Source organism: Neofelis nebulosa, chromosome 1 (assembly GCF_028018385.1).
Source record: "Neofelis nebulosa isolate mNeoNeb1 chromosome 1, mNeoNeb1.pri, whole genome shotgun sequence".
Classification (NCBI taxonomy): domain Eukaryota; kingdom Metazoa; phylum Chordata; class Mammalia; order Carnivora; family Felidae; genus Neofelis; species Neofelis nebulosa.
In genome coordinates this window covers 105,100,883-105,117,517 of record NC_080782.1, presented here as the reverse complement: position 1 = coordinate 105,117,517, position 16,635 = coordinate 105,100,883, and the positions used below count along the sequence as shown (strand labels likewise).

At 44.2% G+C, this 16,635-nt stretch overlaps 1 protein-coding gene across 1 annotated transcript in view; it reads left to right on the top strand.

Annotated features, from left to right (window-relative positions):
- PIK3R1 (phosphoinositide-3-kinase regulatory subunit 1) overlaps nucleotides 1–16,635 on the top strand; it is an 86,706-nt gene that overhangs the window by 54,659 nt on the left and 15,412 nt on the right. Inside the window, exons 3-7 of the mRNA XM_058730646.1 lie at nucleotides 2,142–2,234; nucleotides 2,676–2,750; nucleotides 9,548–9,679; nucleotides 10,498–10,699; nucleotides 10,906–10,985. Of these exons, the coding sequence (XP_058586629.1) occupies nucleotides 2,142–2,234; nucleotides 2,676–2,750; nucleotides 9,548–9,679; nucleotides 10,498–10,699; nucleotides 10,906–10,985 (582 nt within the window). The remainder of the gene's footprint in view (nucleotides 1–2,141; nucleotides 2,235–2,675; nucleotides 2,751–9,547; nucleotides 9,680–10,497; nucleotides 10,700–10,905; nucleotides 10,986–16,635) is intronic.

Genomic DNA, 16,635 nt, shown 5'->3' with positions numbered 1-16,635 from the left:
CTAAAACTTAGTACTACTCCAAACTAGATTAGTAGCTCCATTCCTGGATTTTCTGATTCTGGAGGTTTATGGTCGTACCTGGGAATCTTTCTTCTTAGCAGGTTCTCCACGTGATGTATAGGCTCCGGTAGGTACAGGGAACACAGGAGAGGTGAAGTTCCCACTCAGCCCTGTGCCTAGTAACGGTCTAGAAGGTCAGTGGCCTGTCTGTCCTGCCTTTATGAAGTCCATAACATGTTTAAGTGGAGTTGGAGTAGGACGGAGTCACCTGGGAAGCTGTGACAGACTTTTCGTGCTCTGAGTACAGATGTCACTTAGCCCTACGCCCAGATGTCCTGTCCCCAGGCATGTCTTTATGGTGGGGTCTTAGTTGCACAAAGCCAACTCAGGAATCTTTCATTTGCTCTTGACAAATAGGTCCGTGCTCAGGATATACAGGACCCTGCTCTCTAATATGGTGGCCGCTAGCACATAGAGCTTTTTAAGTTTAAATCAATTTTAAAAAATTCATTTATTCAGCTGCAGTGGCTACATCTTAAGTGCTCACTAGCCACATGTGGCTAGTTGGCTGGTCTCTGCTTTTTCGGATAGCACAGCTAATAGAACATTTCCATCATTCCCAGAAAGTTTGACTGGACAGTGCTGCTGTGGGATTTTCTTCCATAATTTAGCTCTTATCCTTTTATCCTGAGTACTTAAATGGCCAGTAGAGGTTAGTGGCAAGACCACATGTGTCTGACCCAGGGCATATTGGAGTCTAACAGGCTCTTACACTGCAGGGTTTAGGGTTTGTAAAACGACATAAGTCATACGTCCCCCTCTGAGGGCAGCATCGAAAATAATTTTACTTGATTTATGTGTTGTGAGTTTCTTGTCTATGATGATTCTTGCTATTAGAAAGATGGGCTTCATTAGAAATTTGCTTAGCATAATAAACGCCGTATAATAATCATGCCACTAAAATCTCCCTGAAACAAAATTATAAATATTTAATCTTTCTTAAGTTATATAAACGATTTATTCCTAGAAAAGAGGGTGCAGTGATGAACTTTAAGTGTCTAAAAAGTTACATGTTGGAGGCTAACAAAAAGGTTGCACCTGTAGGTATTTTTATATAGACTGTCATTTACGTGTATTTTGCAGTCTGAGAAAAATAAGGTGAATATATTTAGCTCCCTCTTCTGGTATATTATGAGATGAATATTTTTACTTAAAATGGTTTCGTGTATTTTTGGAGTGAGAATACAGTTATTAATGTAATGTTCAAGGCCATTATTGGTGTGTTATCCAGTTAGTTTCTTCTTGAATCACCAGGAATGGTAAAATACATAAATAAAGCATGGAAAAACAGTTTGTGAAAACATCACATTTCTGAAGATACTAACCAACCAAAATATATGTGAGCAAACCAAGGCTTCGGTAGCAAGTGCACAGGGACTTAATTTGGAATTAATGTCATGTGGCCAGTGATCATTTGCAAATGCCCTGTGTCTGAATATTTTAAAGTTCTAAGTCATGTTAATGAACAGTTGAGTAAAAGCTGGTCCATCCTCTTACCTGGATATTATGAAGTTGTTGCTTCATAATGGCCAGGCGGCCAGTTCTCGGGTTTCAGTTCTGCCACGGAGTGTGGTGATCTGGGGAGAGCTGACCACTCACCCAACCTAGTCTTGCCCTGCACTGCGGGGGCTCTGGCACATCCACATTCCATCCTACCCTGAGTCCTGCCCACCCAGCCCCCAGCCCCCAACCCAACTGCCTCAGGCCCAGGGGCACACCCCAGCAGGGAGGTCTGCCCCAGGGAGGATGGACCTGGGGAAGAGGCCTTGAGAAGCTAATTGGGCAGGGAATTCCCTGATTCTAGCTAAGTATTCTGAGTGTGTCCCAGGAGAGAAGTAAGCCTTGCCCTTGGGCCCCCAAAACTCCTTAAACTGCAGGAAGAGGCACGGCTGGAAGAGGCCCAGAGAGGAGCCCTCTGAAGTGCAGGGCCCAGCACAGGGCGCCATCTTGCTCAGGCCTGAGTTTGCTGGTGTCAGGTAGAACTAAACTGTTCTGTATTTCGGTTTTCTTCGTTGTTGTCTAATGCATTTGCTTGCCCCCACCTAAACATAATCTAATTGTAGGATTCTGTTCATTCGCAGCTTTGGCTCTGCCAGATCTTGCTGAGCAGTTTGCCCCTCCTGACATCGCTCCGCCTCTTCTTGTGAAGCTAGTGGAAGCCATTGAAAAGAAAGGTAATCGGCTGATAGAGGGAATCAGTTAATTTGTTATGTCCTTATTTCATGGGTATTACAATTTATACTTGTCCGTGGGGCATTCGTTAAATAAGCTTCTCGCCAACTTGTGCTAGACACATAAGCTCTTTGTTGCTGTGTCCTGGGGAAACAGCCTTGGTCTGATTCCTGACTCCATATTAACATGTAGTTACTGTATGGAAACTATTAAATTCTCCACAATTTAATAAATATAATTAACTTGCTCCTTCGTGGCCAGACGACTTCACCAAAAGTATTGACATGCCAGCTACGATTAATAGCAGGAGTTAACTTCCAAGAATATTTGGTGCACGCATCTAGAATAGATAGGAGCTGGAAACTGGAATGTCGTTCTGGCAGCCGGCCCACAGGTTCTCCAGAGAGCTGTGTTTTGCATGCTCAGTCTGTTTTGTGTCTTAGGTCTGGAATGTTCAACTTTATACAGAACACAGAGCTCCAGCAACCCAGCAGAATTACGACAGCTTCTTGATTGTGGTGAGTGTCATGGAGCTAGAAAGACAAATGGGAGACACGGTTCTTACCTTTCTGTTTCAGGTAAAGCACACAAAAACACTTGAACTCCATCATGCAGCGTTCTGAGTTTGAAGGAAGCTCAGAAATCACACACGCTTCCCTCTGCCCTATTATGGTAACAGCCCAAACCAGCGCTGACCTTTGATGTTTGTCTCCTGAATTGGGGTGTGTGTGCCTGCCTGCAGGCATGTTGGCTGTCATCACAGCTAAGAGCCTCTGGGCCCTGCAGGAATTGCAGAGGAGAGAAACACCCTCTTGGGATTTCTCTGGCTCTGCATATCCACCATCTTTTCTGTGACCATGCATTTGGCTATATCTGATTCATCTGGATCAGCTTAAAAAATATTTATAAGCCTGTGTCATTTAACAAATGTCTCTTCTGACCTTTTCCATTTTCCTCTCCCCCCCCCCCTTTTTTTTTTCTTCTTGGCCTTCCTTCCTTCCTTCCAAATGCTTATTTGCTTTTTCATGCCATGTTTATATTAAGTAACAGCATGATACTGTTATATTCAATGGTGTGCTGGTAAACCCCTCTCAGGGAGGTGGGGGAACCCTGGTTTGTACCAGTTGCCCACTTCCGTGGTGGAAGTATGCCCGCCGCGGTCGGTTTCAGGCTGCCAACATGTTATCACTAAACTCCAACTCGGAAAGAATTGAGTGTAGTTGGCGATGAGCAGGCCAGCTCCTGCACACCACTGGTTAAAGGACATCAATTAATTCAACCAATGGTGGCGTTACTCTTTGTTCCCTCTCTCCTTTGCCAAACCGAATAAAACTATAAATGTGAATAAATTCACTGGCCATCATTCTGGCAGATCATCTTCTGTATCAACTTGTAGAATCCCTCCGATCCTTCATTCCCTCCCAGAATTTTTTTTAGAAAAATAATTTTCGGCCTCACATCATTTCACCGAATTTGGATTTAGGAACCCGAAAGAATGAAACCCTGTTGGGGAGGAAGGTCTTTGAGACATACACTTGTGCAGAGCATGTAGTAAATGAAAAACTCTGAAGTTGAGCAGCTTTCAAATGAGGCAGCTCATGAAAGTTTCTAGAAAAGATGTTTCTGGGAAAAACGAAGATTCTATCTCTGTCAGTAAATAGTTTCATTTGAAATGCACCACCCAGATGTTTGAAGTTTGAAAATAATTTTTTCAAACTTTCATTTTTATTTTGTGCATGGAAACCAGAGTCACGCACATGCAGGGCATGTCCCCTGACAGCTGCAAATCCTGCCTCACCCCCAGAATGGGTCAGTACGAGCTGACTGGCAGAAAGCTGTAGGTGAAAGACGTACCTTTATTTCTTACAGCCTGACCAGAGTGGGAAAGAAACAGTGAATTTTGTCCTTAGCCGGTTGGAGTTGAGATACATGTTTTGGTCAGAAAATTGGTCAAACTGAACAACAGTCACAGGAAATGTTTAGACATCAGAGACCGATGAAATGAGAGTTATTTGAGAAATAGTGGTTAAGCTTTTCAATGTGACTGAATACAGATGATGCAGGCTAGGCTGAGAAAAAAAACCTTCACCTCACCTCTGAGATGGAATACCTAACCAAAATTACGTCAACAGTATGTTTTGACAGGCAGCTTTTCTGCCCCAGTTGATAGCAAATCACACAGGTAGAAAACAGGTTTCCTTTGGATTCTGTGTGAAAAAAGTGAATTTTGTGAGAAGAGAAAGCATAAACATTATCTAAATTTAGGAGTAGATCCTCGGACTTTTTATAGCTTGAGGATTTTTCAGTCCATAAAAATATTGTAATACCTTGGAGGAAGCTCAGGATAATCACTTACACTAAAAAGAGAGAGAGAGAGAGAGAGAGAGAAAACATGGCTTTTTTTTTAATGTTTATTTTATTTTTGACAGAGAGACAGAGCATGAGTGGGGGAGGGCCAGAGAGAGAGGGAGACACAGAATCCGAAACAGGCTCCAGGCTCTGAGCTGTCAGCAGAGAGCCGGACGTGGGTCTTGAACTCATGAACTGTAAGATCATGACCTGAGCCAAAGTCGGACGCTCAACCGACTGAGCCAGCCAGGCGCCCCTGGAATTCATGGCTTTTAACCAAACTTGTGAATTACCAATGTCTGAAAAGGATAGATGTGAAGGACAACATCCCACTTTTATTAGTACTTACTAAGTTATTTTATTTCATCTACATATTACCCTTGTGATCTTAGTTATTGCTGATGGCAGAACTCTGATTTACACCCAAATTGTTCCAACTCAGAGGTCCGTACTCTTTTTTTTTCCTTACTGTATTGACCCCCAGTGAATTGTTTCTTTGTTGTTCTCATTTGAATTTTCTCCTGATTGTTTTGGTTTCTCTTAACCTGAAGCAGGTCTTTTCTTTTTAAAAAAATTTTTTATTAGTTTATTTTTGAGAGGCAGAGAGAGAGACAGCGCGAGTGGAGGAGGGGCAAAGAGAGAGAGGGAGACACAGAATCCGAAGGAGGCTCCAGGCTCTGAGCTGTCACCACAGAGCCCGATGCGGGGCCCGAACTCATGGACCATGAGATCATGACCTGAGCTGAAGTCGGATGCTCAACTGACTGAGCCACCCAGGCGCCCCTCTTTTCTTTTCTTTTTTTTAATGTTTTTATTTATTTTTGAGAGAGAGAGCATGCCCTCAAGCTGGGGATGGGGAGAGGAGAGAGAGGGAGACACAGGATCTCAAGCGGGCTCTGTGCTGATAGCAGAATGCCTGATGTGGGGCTGGAATTCAGGAACTAGAAGATCATGACCTGAGCTAAAAGTCAGATGCTGAACTGACTGAACCACCTCGGCAGGTGCCTCATCCTGAAGCACACCTTTTCTTTAAAACTTCTCCTAACAGGGATGCCTGGGTGGCTCATTCCGTTAAGCATCCGACTTTGGCTCGTGGGTTCAAGCCCCACATCGGGCTCTGTGCTGCCAACTCAGAGCCTGGAGCCTGCTTCAGAGTTTGTGTCTCCCTCTCTCTCTGCCCCTCCCCCGCTCACACTCTTTCTCTCTCTCTTCCTCAAAAATAAACACTAAAAAAATTTCTTTTAAATAATAAAAGTTCTCATCATAAAGAAAACCCTGTAACTATGGTGATGGATGTTAATTAGACTTCCTGTGAATGATCATTTTGTAACATAAACAAATATCAAATCATTATGTTGTTAATAACATATATAAGGTTATATGTTAATTATACCGCATTTAAAAAAAAAAAAAATCAGGCTTTTTTAGCCCCAGCACACCTGTCCACTACTCACTAGATGCCAGTAACGTTGTCCCCAAGTTGTAACAATCAAAAATGTCTCCGGATATGGCCAGATATCTCTTGGGAATTCAGGTGGGGCAACAATTCAAAACCCCAACTGAGAACTACTAAGTTAAGGGAGACGTGAGCTGGGAAGGGGACTCCATTCCATTGGGAGGGAGGCTGAAGTGCTGGAGAGCTTACTAGTTACCTGTCCTGAGCAGACTCAGTGAAAAGGGAGGTTGCAGAGGGATGTCAACTCTCCCATCCCAGACCCAAAGTGGTGTAGTTGTCGCCTAGCTCACCACAAAAGTCATCACGTGACCGATGCCTGTGGCTGTTAGAAGAGCTTGTTAGGATGGTTATAATGCAGAAAAGGGGATTTGCAGAATCATAGAAGCTCCAAGGAGCCTTAGAAGCTACAGTAACAGAAAATAAAATCTATGTCATCAACTCTAGTGGATTTGACATAAGGTGAGCTTATCCAATGACTATTCCCAAGACTTGAAATAAGATGATTTTGTTCAAAGGCTATAAAATCCTCTTTGGAATACATCTCATGTGTTCAGGAAGGTCTTAGGAGAATTAACATTACTCTAAGGTTTTTTATAGCTCAGTCCACAAACATTGAGCAAGCACGTCCTATGTGCTGGGCCCTGAGGGGAGCAGGAAAGAGCCGCAGCCCATGACCTTGAGGTGCTCTCAGTCTAGCAGGGAGACATTTAATTACCGTACCGTCTGGGAAGTGTCATGGAAGAGACGTGGCCCTCCCTTGAGGGAGGGCCCTGCAGAATCCTGAACATCTTACTATCTTAAAGCACATCGCCAAATGGTATTGCATTCTTTATGATGAGCAAATTAAGTAATTTTAATTTTCTGGGCAAAGAGACCTAGTAAATGAAGTGTACAGGGTGTGAAGGGTGTGGGGTCCAGCAGCTTGTGAAGTGGACAGAGGCTGTGGAATGTTCCTCGAGTGATGCGCACACAGTTTCTAGTAGTTGCGTTCCTTCTAATGTGGATCCTTTATGCAAAGACGTAATATTGTTTCTGCCACCCTTGTTAGAGATGCGGTAAGTCCGCAGGTCGTTCTCTGTAGGACACTTAAGTGATATAAGCCTTTACCTCTCCACTTCCTGAGATTAATAATTATTTTCCTCCATTTCCCCTACCACATTTTCTTTTTTTTTTTTTTTTTCAATTTTTTTTTTTTTTCAACGTTTTTTATTTATTTTTGGGACAGAGAGAGACAGAGCATGAACGGGGGAGGGGCAGAGAGAGAGGGAGACACAGAATCGGAAACAGGCTCCAGGCTCCGAGCCATCAGCCCAGAGCCTGACGCGGGGCTCGAACTCACGGACCGTGAGATCGTGACCTGGCTGAAGTCGGACGCTTAACCGACTGCGCCACCCAGGCGCCCCATCCCCTACCACATTTTCTACCAGATGGAATTTTCTTAGCTTCATTGGTGTTGCGTGATTCTTTTGTCAATTCTGCCTACATAGTGGGGCGCGTTGGGTCTATGATAACGATGTGTCTAAAGACCTTAGGTAACTTCAGTTTCAACCCGGAGTGATTGATAGTATCACACTCCCTTCATGGCTCTCCAGGACACCACCTTCTCCTCCAGCCCGAACACCTTGGACTGAGTGGATTCCTTCTCATTCTCTCCGAGGCCACAACCTAATCCAGTCAGTCACCAGGTTATGTTAGTTCTTGATCATGTCTCACACATTTCTAACCGTTAAAATTGGAATTACCAGAAGTGTTATTTTCACTTCCAACAGCGCCCTTTTCCAACTTCTTTTTAACACCACAATTAATAAAGCTGTTGAAAAATGTAGCATTTTGCTCATCAGCTTACCTCTTGCCCATTGAGTACACACATCTCCAGACACTCTTCCTCAAGGTAGCCGTCACATCACTGGGTGTGCAGTCCTTCAGCAGCAGCTAGATGGTTCTCCTCAGATCTAGATGTCTGTGGTCCTTCCTGCCCCAGCATCCCCTCTTTCTGCTGGACATGGTACCTTTTTCTACCCTGAGTACTCAGAGTGGTTTGGGTTAGTATCACCCCATTATTGAATTGCCTGACCTCTTTTCCAGCTGAGGAATTTACTGGACAGATGTGCTTGTCTTCTCTTTGTTCTGAGCTAGGTCAGTGCCCACAGGTTAGATGAGTCATATCCTCATCAGAATACTTTGTCAGAATTAGGGGGGAGCGTTCTAAAAATGTTATAAATATTTTTATGACTATTCTTGAGATTGACTTAAAATTCTGTATATCTTACTGTTTGTTCAGACACTCTGTTGAGCTAAATATATATTAATTGTGAGATGTAGTATTTAGCGACTCGAAATTTAGGAAATTCAATGGATGTGCATTTTATGCTTTCCTGTGGAGGTTTTAGGAAGCATTTACTCTGTGATTAGCCATCCCTAGACAGAACTCTTCTCAGAGCAGAAGCACCCTCCAGAAGGTATTTGGAAATATTTGCGGGGCTACTTTAGTTTGCCAGGGCTTCCATGACAACCTTCCACAGACTGGGTGGCTTTAGACACAAACCTGTCTTCTCACTGTTCTAGAGACCAGAAGTCCCAGATCAAGTCCGGTTTGGTTTCCTCTGAGGCCTCTCTCCCTGGTGTACAAATGGCCACCTTCTCACTGTGTCCTCACACCACATTCCCTCCGTGCGTGTACTCCTGGCATCTCTGTGTGTCCAAATTTGCTCTTCTTACAAGGATACCAGGGGCACCTGGGTGGCTCAGTCAGTTAAGCGTCCGACTCCAGCTCAGGACATGATCTCGCAGTTTGAAAGTTCAAGCCCCGCATCAGGCTCTGTACTGACAGTGTGGAGCCTGTTTGGGATTCTTTCTCTCTCTCTCTCCGCCCCTCCCGGGCTCATCCCTAATGGCTTCATTTCAACAAAACCACCTCTTTAAAGGCCCGTCTGAAGGCACATGGGTGGCTCAGTCGGCTAAGTGTCCAACTTCAGCTCAGGTCATGATTGCAGGGTTTGTGAGTTCAAGCCCCGCATTGGGCTCTGCACTGACATTGTGGAGCCTGCTTGGGATTCTCTCTCTCCCCCTTCTCTGCCCCTCCCCCGCTTGCTCTCTGTCAAAACAAATAAACTTAAAAAAAAATAAAAAAAAATAAAGGCCCTATCTTGAAATACACCTTCTGAGATAGTGGGAGTTAGGGCTTCAGCATATGAATTCAGCTCATAATGGGGACATTTTTTCTGTTGTTGTCAACCCAGAGTCTGGGCCTGTGCCCCTGGCATCCTGGGGAGAGGCCATCATGCTAAATGCTTATAACTTAAGGGGCGGACTTCCACAAAGAAAAATTGTTCTGTTTGAAATGCCAGGAGCAACCCCTGTGCGAAGCCCTGCTGATAACCACTGAAGTCTTTTACATCTGTCCTCATACTGCTTACTTTTCATGTGTCACAGTTTAGTCACACATACAGAAAATTGGCCCTGCCGATGCATACAATGTTTGAAATGCGTTTTAAAATGTTTCTGTCCTAGATGCCGCCTCCGTGGACTTGGAAATGATCGATGTGCAAGTTTTAGGAGACGCTTTCAAACGCTATCTTATGGACTTACCGAATCCTGTCATTCCAGTAGCCGTTTACAATGAGATGCTTTATTTAGCCCAAGGTTTGTTTTCTGTTCTGAAAACCTCATTGAACATACAGTGAGATGTGGATGCACATGTAAACTCTATGAAACGCTGCCTGTAAAGAGAGCTGTTTTGGAAAATATTAGTAGGAATCTGCCGCTTCCCTGACACCCTCTCCTTTGGCACAAATTCCCTCCCTTACCCGGGCATCCAATGGAAGACCCAGACTCTCGTTTGCTTAGGAAGGCTGTCCACATGTTGAAATGGCTAATTGTTAACCTTTTATCAGTACTAACAAAGTTCACTACGTCACTGAAGGCCACAGTGTTCCAAGTGCCATCTTGGGATTCAGGGAATCAGGGACTAGGACCGTTGACTAGCAATGTTCTTACCATTTTCCTCGAGGGGCCATTACAAAATGTGTTGAGAGAGGAGGGCTCTTAGGAGCTTAGGAGCCTAATGCTCAGTTCAAGTGCTCTGGGGACAGGAAATTGTGGTTCGGAACCTTCAAAGTTAAACCGTGTGATACTTATCTGATGCTCCTCTGAATTAGCCAATCACACTGAGAGCTGCTCAATAGAGGGCAGATCTCTGCCAGCACACCCTCATCCTCTTGTGGTTTTTTACACCAAAAGTTTCTTGCATTTCCATTTGACTTGAGATTTCTCCTTTCTCACAAAGCCTTTTGTAATGAGAACAAATGTGCTGTCTGCTGCTCCTGATGACTTTGTTTTAAAGGACTTTGTCTTCTGTAGCTAGAGCAGAAGAACGTTCTAGGTGTTGAGCTACTGAGATCTAGAGTCTCTTACCGTTTTTTGCTTCTTTCTTTCTTTTTTTTTCTTTTTAAACTCTGTAGAAGTACAAAGCCCTGAAGAATATATCCAGCTGTTGAAGAAGCTCATTAGGGCACCTAACATACCTCATCAGTATTGGCTTACGCTTCAGTATTTGCTAAAACATTTCTTCAAGCTCTCTCAAATCTCCAGCAAGAATCTTCTGAATGCAAGAGTACTCTCTGAACTTTTCAGCCCTCTGCTTTTCAGATTCCCAGCAGCCAGGTAAGGCGAAAGGAGAGAAGCATGTATTTTGGGGTGATGGGGACAGTCCTGAGGGGATCGATTGATCATTAACCTTATTCTGAAGATACTCGCTCACAGATTCATGGGCACATTTACACCAGACACATTGACTTGAATGTGTAGAAATGAAGATGAGTTCGTTGTTGAGAAAAAAAGGTTTCTAATCAAGCTCTCTGTTTTTGTAGCTCTGAGAATACTGAACACCTCATAAAAGTTATAGAAATTTTAATCTCGACCGAGTGGAATGAACGACAGCCTGCACCAGGTAATGCCTTTCGGACTTCTCAAGTTTTCTCGTGGTTCGTTTTTTAGAGCCTGAAAAATGGTGGCTTTAGAACTCCTGTGGAGTAACAGAAGTTTCTTGTAGAACGAGATCCATAACGTTTTGCCTTGGGATTTAGAGACAGAATGGCTGAGTGGTATCCTATATGGTAAATGTTACCTGGATTTCAGTGTCTGTGGATTTTAGGTGACCTCCGTCTTAGACGAGGGTTGTTGGGAGTGCTCCCCCTTCCCGTCAGCTTTGATGCCTCCCGTTGTTGCATAAATTACGGGACTCATTTTAGTTGTTGACATTCTTGTTTTTCTTTCTAATACTTCTAAAGTAGGGGATTTATAATTACTATATAATTTCAAGTATTTTGGAATGTGTGTTTTGGAAGCAGGTATGCTGAGAAATGTCTGTCAAAATAAACATTTTCAATAATGCAAGCAGTATGAAACCAGGGTGTTCACTGCAGCAAGTTTGAGCAAGCCAGACACTTCTTTGAAAGCAGGCTGGCATTCAATTAGCCATTTAACAAAGCAGGAAATGTAGACCATGTTAGCAGTGGATTTAACTTAAACTGATGTATTTTTCTTCTGTGGAAAGTCTAAACAACCTTCCTTTGCCGTATACTGATTAGAAGTTAGCCAACAGAAGCTGGTCATTTAGCATAACGATTCGAGTCCAGTAAGTGAAGTTTCAGGACCAGTCAAAATGTGGCTTGTATCTTAATTTATGCCCAGAGTTAAAATAAAACACCATGCATTTACTCTTCGTTATAGGTAACTCATACAAACTACCAAATTTGTCTCTGGATAAACAGGCATAGGGACCCACTGATCAGTGTTAATTAAGCAAGGGGAAATTAAGTTGTGCTTTTATAGGTGTTAAATAGCCAGGCTTGGTTGTTCGCAGTGGGATGGTGCAGATTGCGAGAGGCAGGGCTTAGGCTTGAAGGATTGAAGGATGTGAGGATTGAAGGATGGCGTAGGTAACCACTCACGAGGCAAGTATTTGGAAGGGCTGCTGTGGGCAGGCTCAAGATATGGTATCCAAAGGTAAGAGAGGCAGCAGAAATAGTATATAGGGCAAGTGTGGTATGTTCCAAATGTTCCAGATCACAACAAGCAGGATGTTCAGTGGGGATACTCTGAATTGTAGGTGAATGGCATCAGAGCAGTGTGTCAATAATAGCCAAGGACTTTAGCCCAGGGGGTGGCCAGAAGGTTCATCTCATGTAACTACTTGGGGCACTTGTTAATGGATTTGGGAACTCTTTGTTGGTGTTCAGAGGCTGCCTTTTGGCTCAGTATGAAAGAGTCCGTGGTCAGTTGTTAAAGGTACCCTGTGATGCGGGGACAGGGGGCAGGTGTGAAACATGGCACTTGAGTCCTTTATTGACTAGGCCCCACCCCAGACTAAACACATGGGCGGGGAATGGAGAAGACTAGTAACAACAAAACAGGACCCTGGGCCAACGGGCGGGGCTGTGCTCTCCCACTCCCTCCTGGCCCATGGTGTACATGTGGAGGTTTGTCTCAGAGGAGGGACAGCTGAGTCCCGCTTGTAGAAAGGGCCAGAGGTGGTGCCGCTCTTCTCAGTGCCCGCCCCTCTGGACACGGGGAGGTAGGAAAGCTAACAGCCAGACAAGGTTTGATAGATACTCACCAGTGAATTTAACCGGAGTATCTTAAGAGTATCTCCTACATACCTGGGAGAGTCACGGGTGGAGTTTAATTAGTCTGGTGTAAGCTGGTTAAACGTCCTTATCCGTTTCAGTTCGATTCCACCGAAGAAAGCATTCACGTTCATCCATTTTCGTTATGCGCCCTTCGGACCGCCTGCTGTGTCATAGACCCTGGTACATTCTTCCAAGAAAGTGGTGTGCCAGTTTCCCAGGCAGGTTCGTTCTATCAGCGCTGTTGAATGATGAACACTGCACTGAATGTTTCCGAGACCATCCCAAGATTCATGCAGCCTCTTCAAGAAAATTGAACCCGAGTAATCTCTAAACCCTAGTTTGAGCTGTTTTTCCCTTTGTGTGGTATCTCTCAGCTATTGTAAGGAATGTGTAGGCCCTTTGGAATGAAATAGAGGCTTCATCGTCCCTCACTTGTGGAAACACACCACCTACTTCAGGAAGAACGTCGTCCTGAACACCTTTGTATTCAGGGGTGGCTTTGCCGCAAATGATTGGCAGGGCACTCTTGGTTAGAGAAATGATTTCTTAGGCCTGGTGGGAATCCGACATTTTCCTCGAGTCCTTCATCATTGCCCCAGCGTGTGCTATTACCAGAGGGATCTGGAAACGCAACACCAGTGCATCTCCATTGAACAGTCTTAAATCATTCATTTGAACTGCCTTTATTGTTGTGAATAGAAATAAGCGCTTGGAGGGGAGCCTGGGTGGCTCAGTTGATTAAGCATCCAACATCAGCTCGGGTCATGATCTTGAGGTTCATGAGTTTGAGCCCCGCGTCAGGCTCTCTGCTGACAACTCAGAGTCTGGAGCCTGGTTCGGATTCTGTGTCTCCCTCTCTCTGCCCTCCCTTGCTCGCACTCTCTCTCTCAAAAATAAAAATAATCATTAAAAAAAAAAAAAAGAACGAAGTACTTGAATGATTTTAGGGGGAGACAGGGAAGCAAGGCTATCATGTAATAGATAGGCATCTTTTGTAGTTTTTACCTGGTAAAACTTGAGGTGATAGGCAAAACTGATGATGACTGAGGCAACGTGTCAATTCCTATAAGACCATTAGCACACAGGATCTAAGTGCTAGGCTCTAGGGTGCTTACTCTGAATATAAAAAGAATTTTAGAAATGTGATGGGTACTTGGTAGGATAACTGAGTAGACTGAAAAGGCTTGTAGAAAAAAATAGGACTTGAAACGGGCTTGGAAGAACTGCTAGAGTTTGAAAAGGGAAAGAGGAAATAGTATTCCAGTTCGACGAGGTTCAGAGGTTTAATCAAAATAAGTTGCAAAGTACAAAAATAATGGCTGGATACACCAGATTTGAAGAGGTAGTAAATGTTTGTGTTTTTTTTTAATTTTTTTTTAACGTTTATTTATTCTTTTGAGACAGAGAGAGACAGAGCATGAACGGGGGAGGGTCAGAGAGAGGGAGACACAGAATCTGAAACAGGCTCCAGGCTCTGAGCTGTCAGCACAGAGCCCGACGCAGGGCTTGAACTCACGGACTGCGAGATCATGACCTGAGCAGAAGTCGGCCGCTTAACTGACCGAGCCACCCAGGCGCCCCGAGGTAGTAAATGTTTTCAATGACAGTGTTGTGGAAAGCATCATTTTAGAGCCAAAGGCATAGTCCAACGCTTCATTTGCTCAGTAGGAAACCAAAGCGCCCCCAGAGGTTGAGAGCTCTCCCTGGTGCTACCCAAGCAACGTGTGCCCGAGCTAGGTCTGCAGGGGGGACCTAGTCCTGGACCCCAGCCTGCTGCTTGGTGCTGCACCTGCTTCCTGGGTTTTGAGAAGCTTCATGAGCAATGGGACTGCTTTTAGTGTCTAGTCCCAAGTCCTCTGAGGTTTCCAGTAAGAAAGAAACTAAAGATAGATGATACTGGCTTCTATGGGTCCCCATATAGTGGGGAGCCCCACGGCGGTTGTTATAGCTTTGGGGGCCAAAACTCAGAATCGCTCCGTCCGCCTTGCACTGGTAAGAACAGTGAGTCAAATAGATCTGCTTTGACTCAGCTCTTGCCACTCATTTGCCAAGTTCCTATCAAGTAAGTTAGCCATTCCAAACTGTTTTCTAGTCTGTGAAATGGGAATAATGCCTCTCTCTTGGGGTGGTTGTGAGATGTAAATGAGGTGATAGGTACTGCTGCTCACCACCCTATAGCCTCTCTCTCCTGTTGCCCAGCTCTGGTTTTTAAGGACCTCTCAGAGCACCTCCCCCCCACCCCCATTCTCCAGCCCCAGCTCCCGAGTCCTGTCATGCCCTTCTGTCCACTGAGCCCCCATTCCCAGCCAGCAGAGCCAGGCCTCCAGGTACCTGCCTGGGCTTCACTGCTAATCTGCAAAAGACACCCTCTCCCTTGGCATTTGCTGCTCCATGGCTGCACTGCTTGGCGGGAGGAAGGTACCTTATTTAGTATGATGCCCTTTCCACTGTGTGCGGCTTGGTGAGTAGAGGGGCCTGGATTTCAGTACCGGCTCCCCCTGCCACATGCCCTCATGCAGTGCACAGAACGCACAACTGAACACAGCCCCCCCGCCCCGCCCCCAGCAGTCCCATCCACTTCATTTCACAAGTAGGTCTCTCCCTTCTGGGTGTGCAGTGTAAACCCATTCAAATAGGTCTATGCCCTTAACACCTTGTCTTCTTAAACTTCACTTTTCTGTGGTGCTTCCTGTTCTTTTCATCTGCTCAGCTACATTCCTCAAGGGCAAAGGCTGCTTCTCCTGTTGAGCTCCTCCTAGCATAGAACGAAGCACAGCATAATAAAATTTGTAAAAACGTTTTGATAAACTAACCAACTTTCAACACGCTTTGGCACACCCACTCATTGAATGCATCCAGCAAAACTGAAGCAAGGATCTTCCCTATGTTTGGAGGGAAACTAAGGTTTGAAAGGTGGAACAGAGAGTAAGTTCTCACAACTTTGATAGTCTGCTGTTCCCTTTGTTACTAAAAGTCTTAAAAATACCTAAAGCTGAACAGCAGGTTTTCTTGAATCATTACGTGTTATGTTTACCCTACTAATATTTAGGTAGCTAAAGCAGCTTTCTATAGGGCAGCTAGGGTAAAATTGGGACCATTTAACACAGGGTGCCTTTGAATGAAACCCATTATAAGTGTATTTACATATTTCAGATTTCATGGATATATTCAGAAATATTAATGCAGCATAATTGAAGTCTAATATTGCACCCTCAAGCCCAGAGTGGAAAATAAATGACTCTTTTTCCCTCCTGCCCCTTCTACACCTGTCAGAGTTAATGTTTAACCACTGGCGCATTGCAAAACATTCATCCTGAAGAGCCTGATTCATAAATCTTGTTTTAAATGCACTGGACTTGGTTTTCAACCAAGACTAAAGCAAGCACTAAGGTAGAGGGAAATGACTTTCAAAGAGTTTTACTTTTCTCTGATTTATTTTTTATTGGGTTTAAAATGTGGTCTGACATTAGAGGGTTGTTTCAAAGGTGAGAAATGAAACCTTGAAAAAACTTGATATATTTAGATGGGTTGGAATAAACAGAGAGGCAAGCCATACTAGGTTTTATCATGAAATAGGAAGTTTTGTTTGTGCTCTGAAAAAGAAACCCATTTCAGGGTGTGTATATTGGTGGGGTATAGGTCAACTTTTGTTTTCACAGTGCTGTCTTCTCTTTCTCTGCAAGGACAGCATCTGAGAGGGAAGGAGTACTTTATTCTGCTGAGCAACGGTCCCACCTTTTATACATTTCGTAGAATGTATCGTATGTAAATCTGGATTTATTTAGAAGTTCAAATGGACGTTTTCCTTAGTGCAGGGTCATTAAGAGCACTGGATATGGAGTAAAGAATTTGCATCATACTGAAAGGCTCTTCTGTCCTAATTCGTGTTAAGTTAAAATTATGAAGGGAGGTATTCATTTAACCCTTAAACGAAGATTTGGGTTCGTTTATTTTTTCCTTCTCACTGCA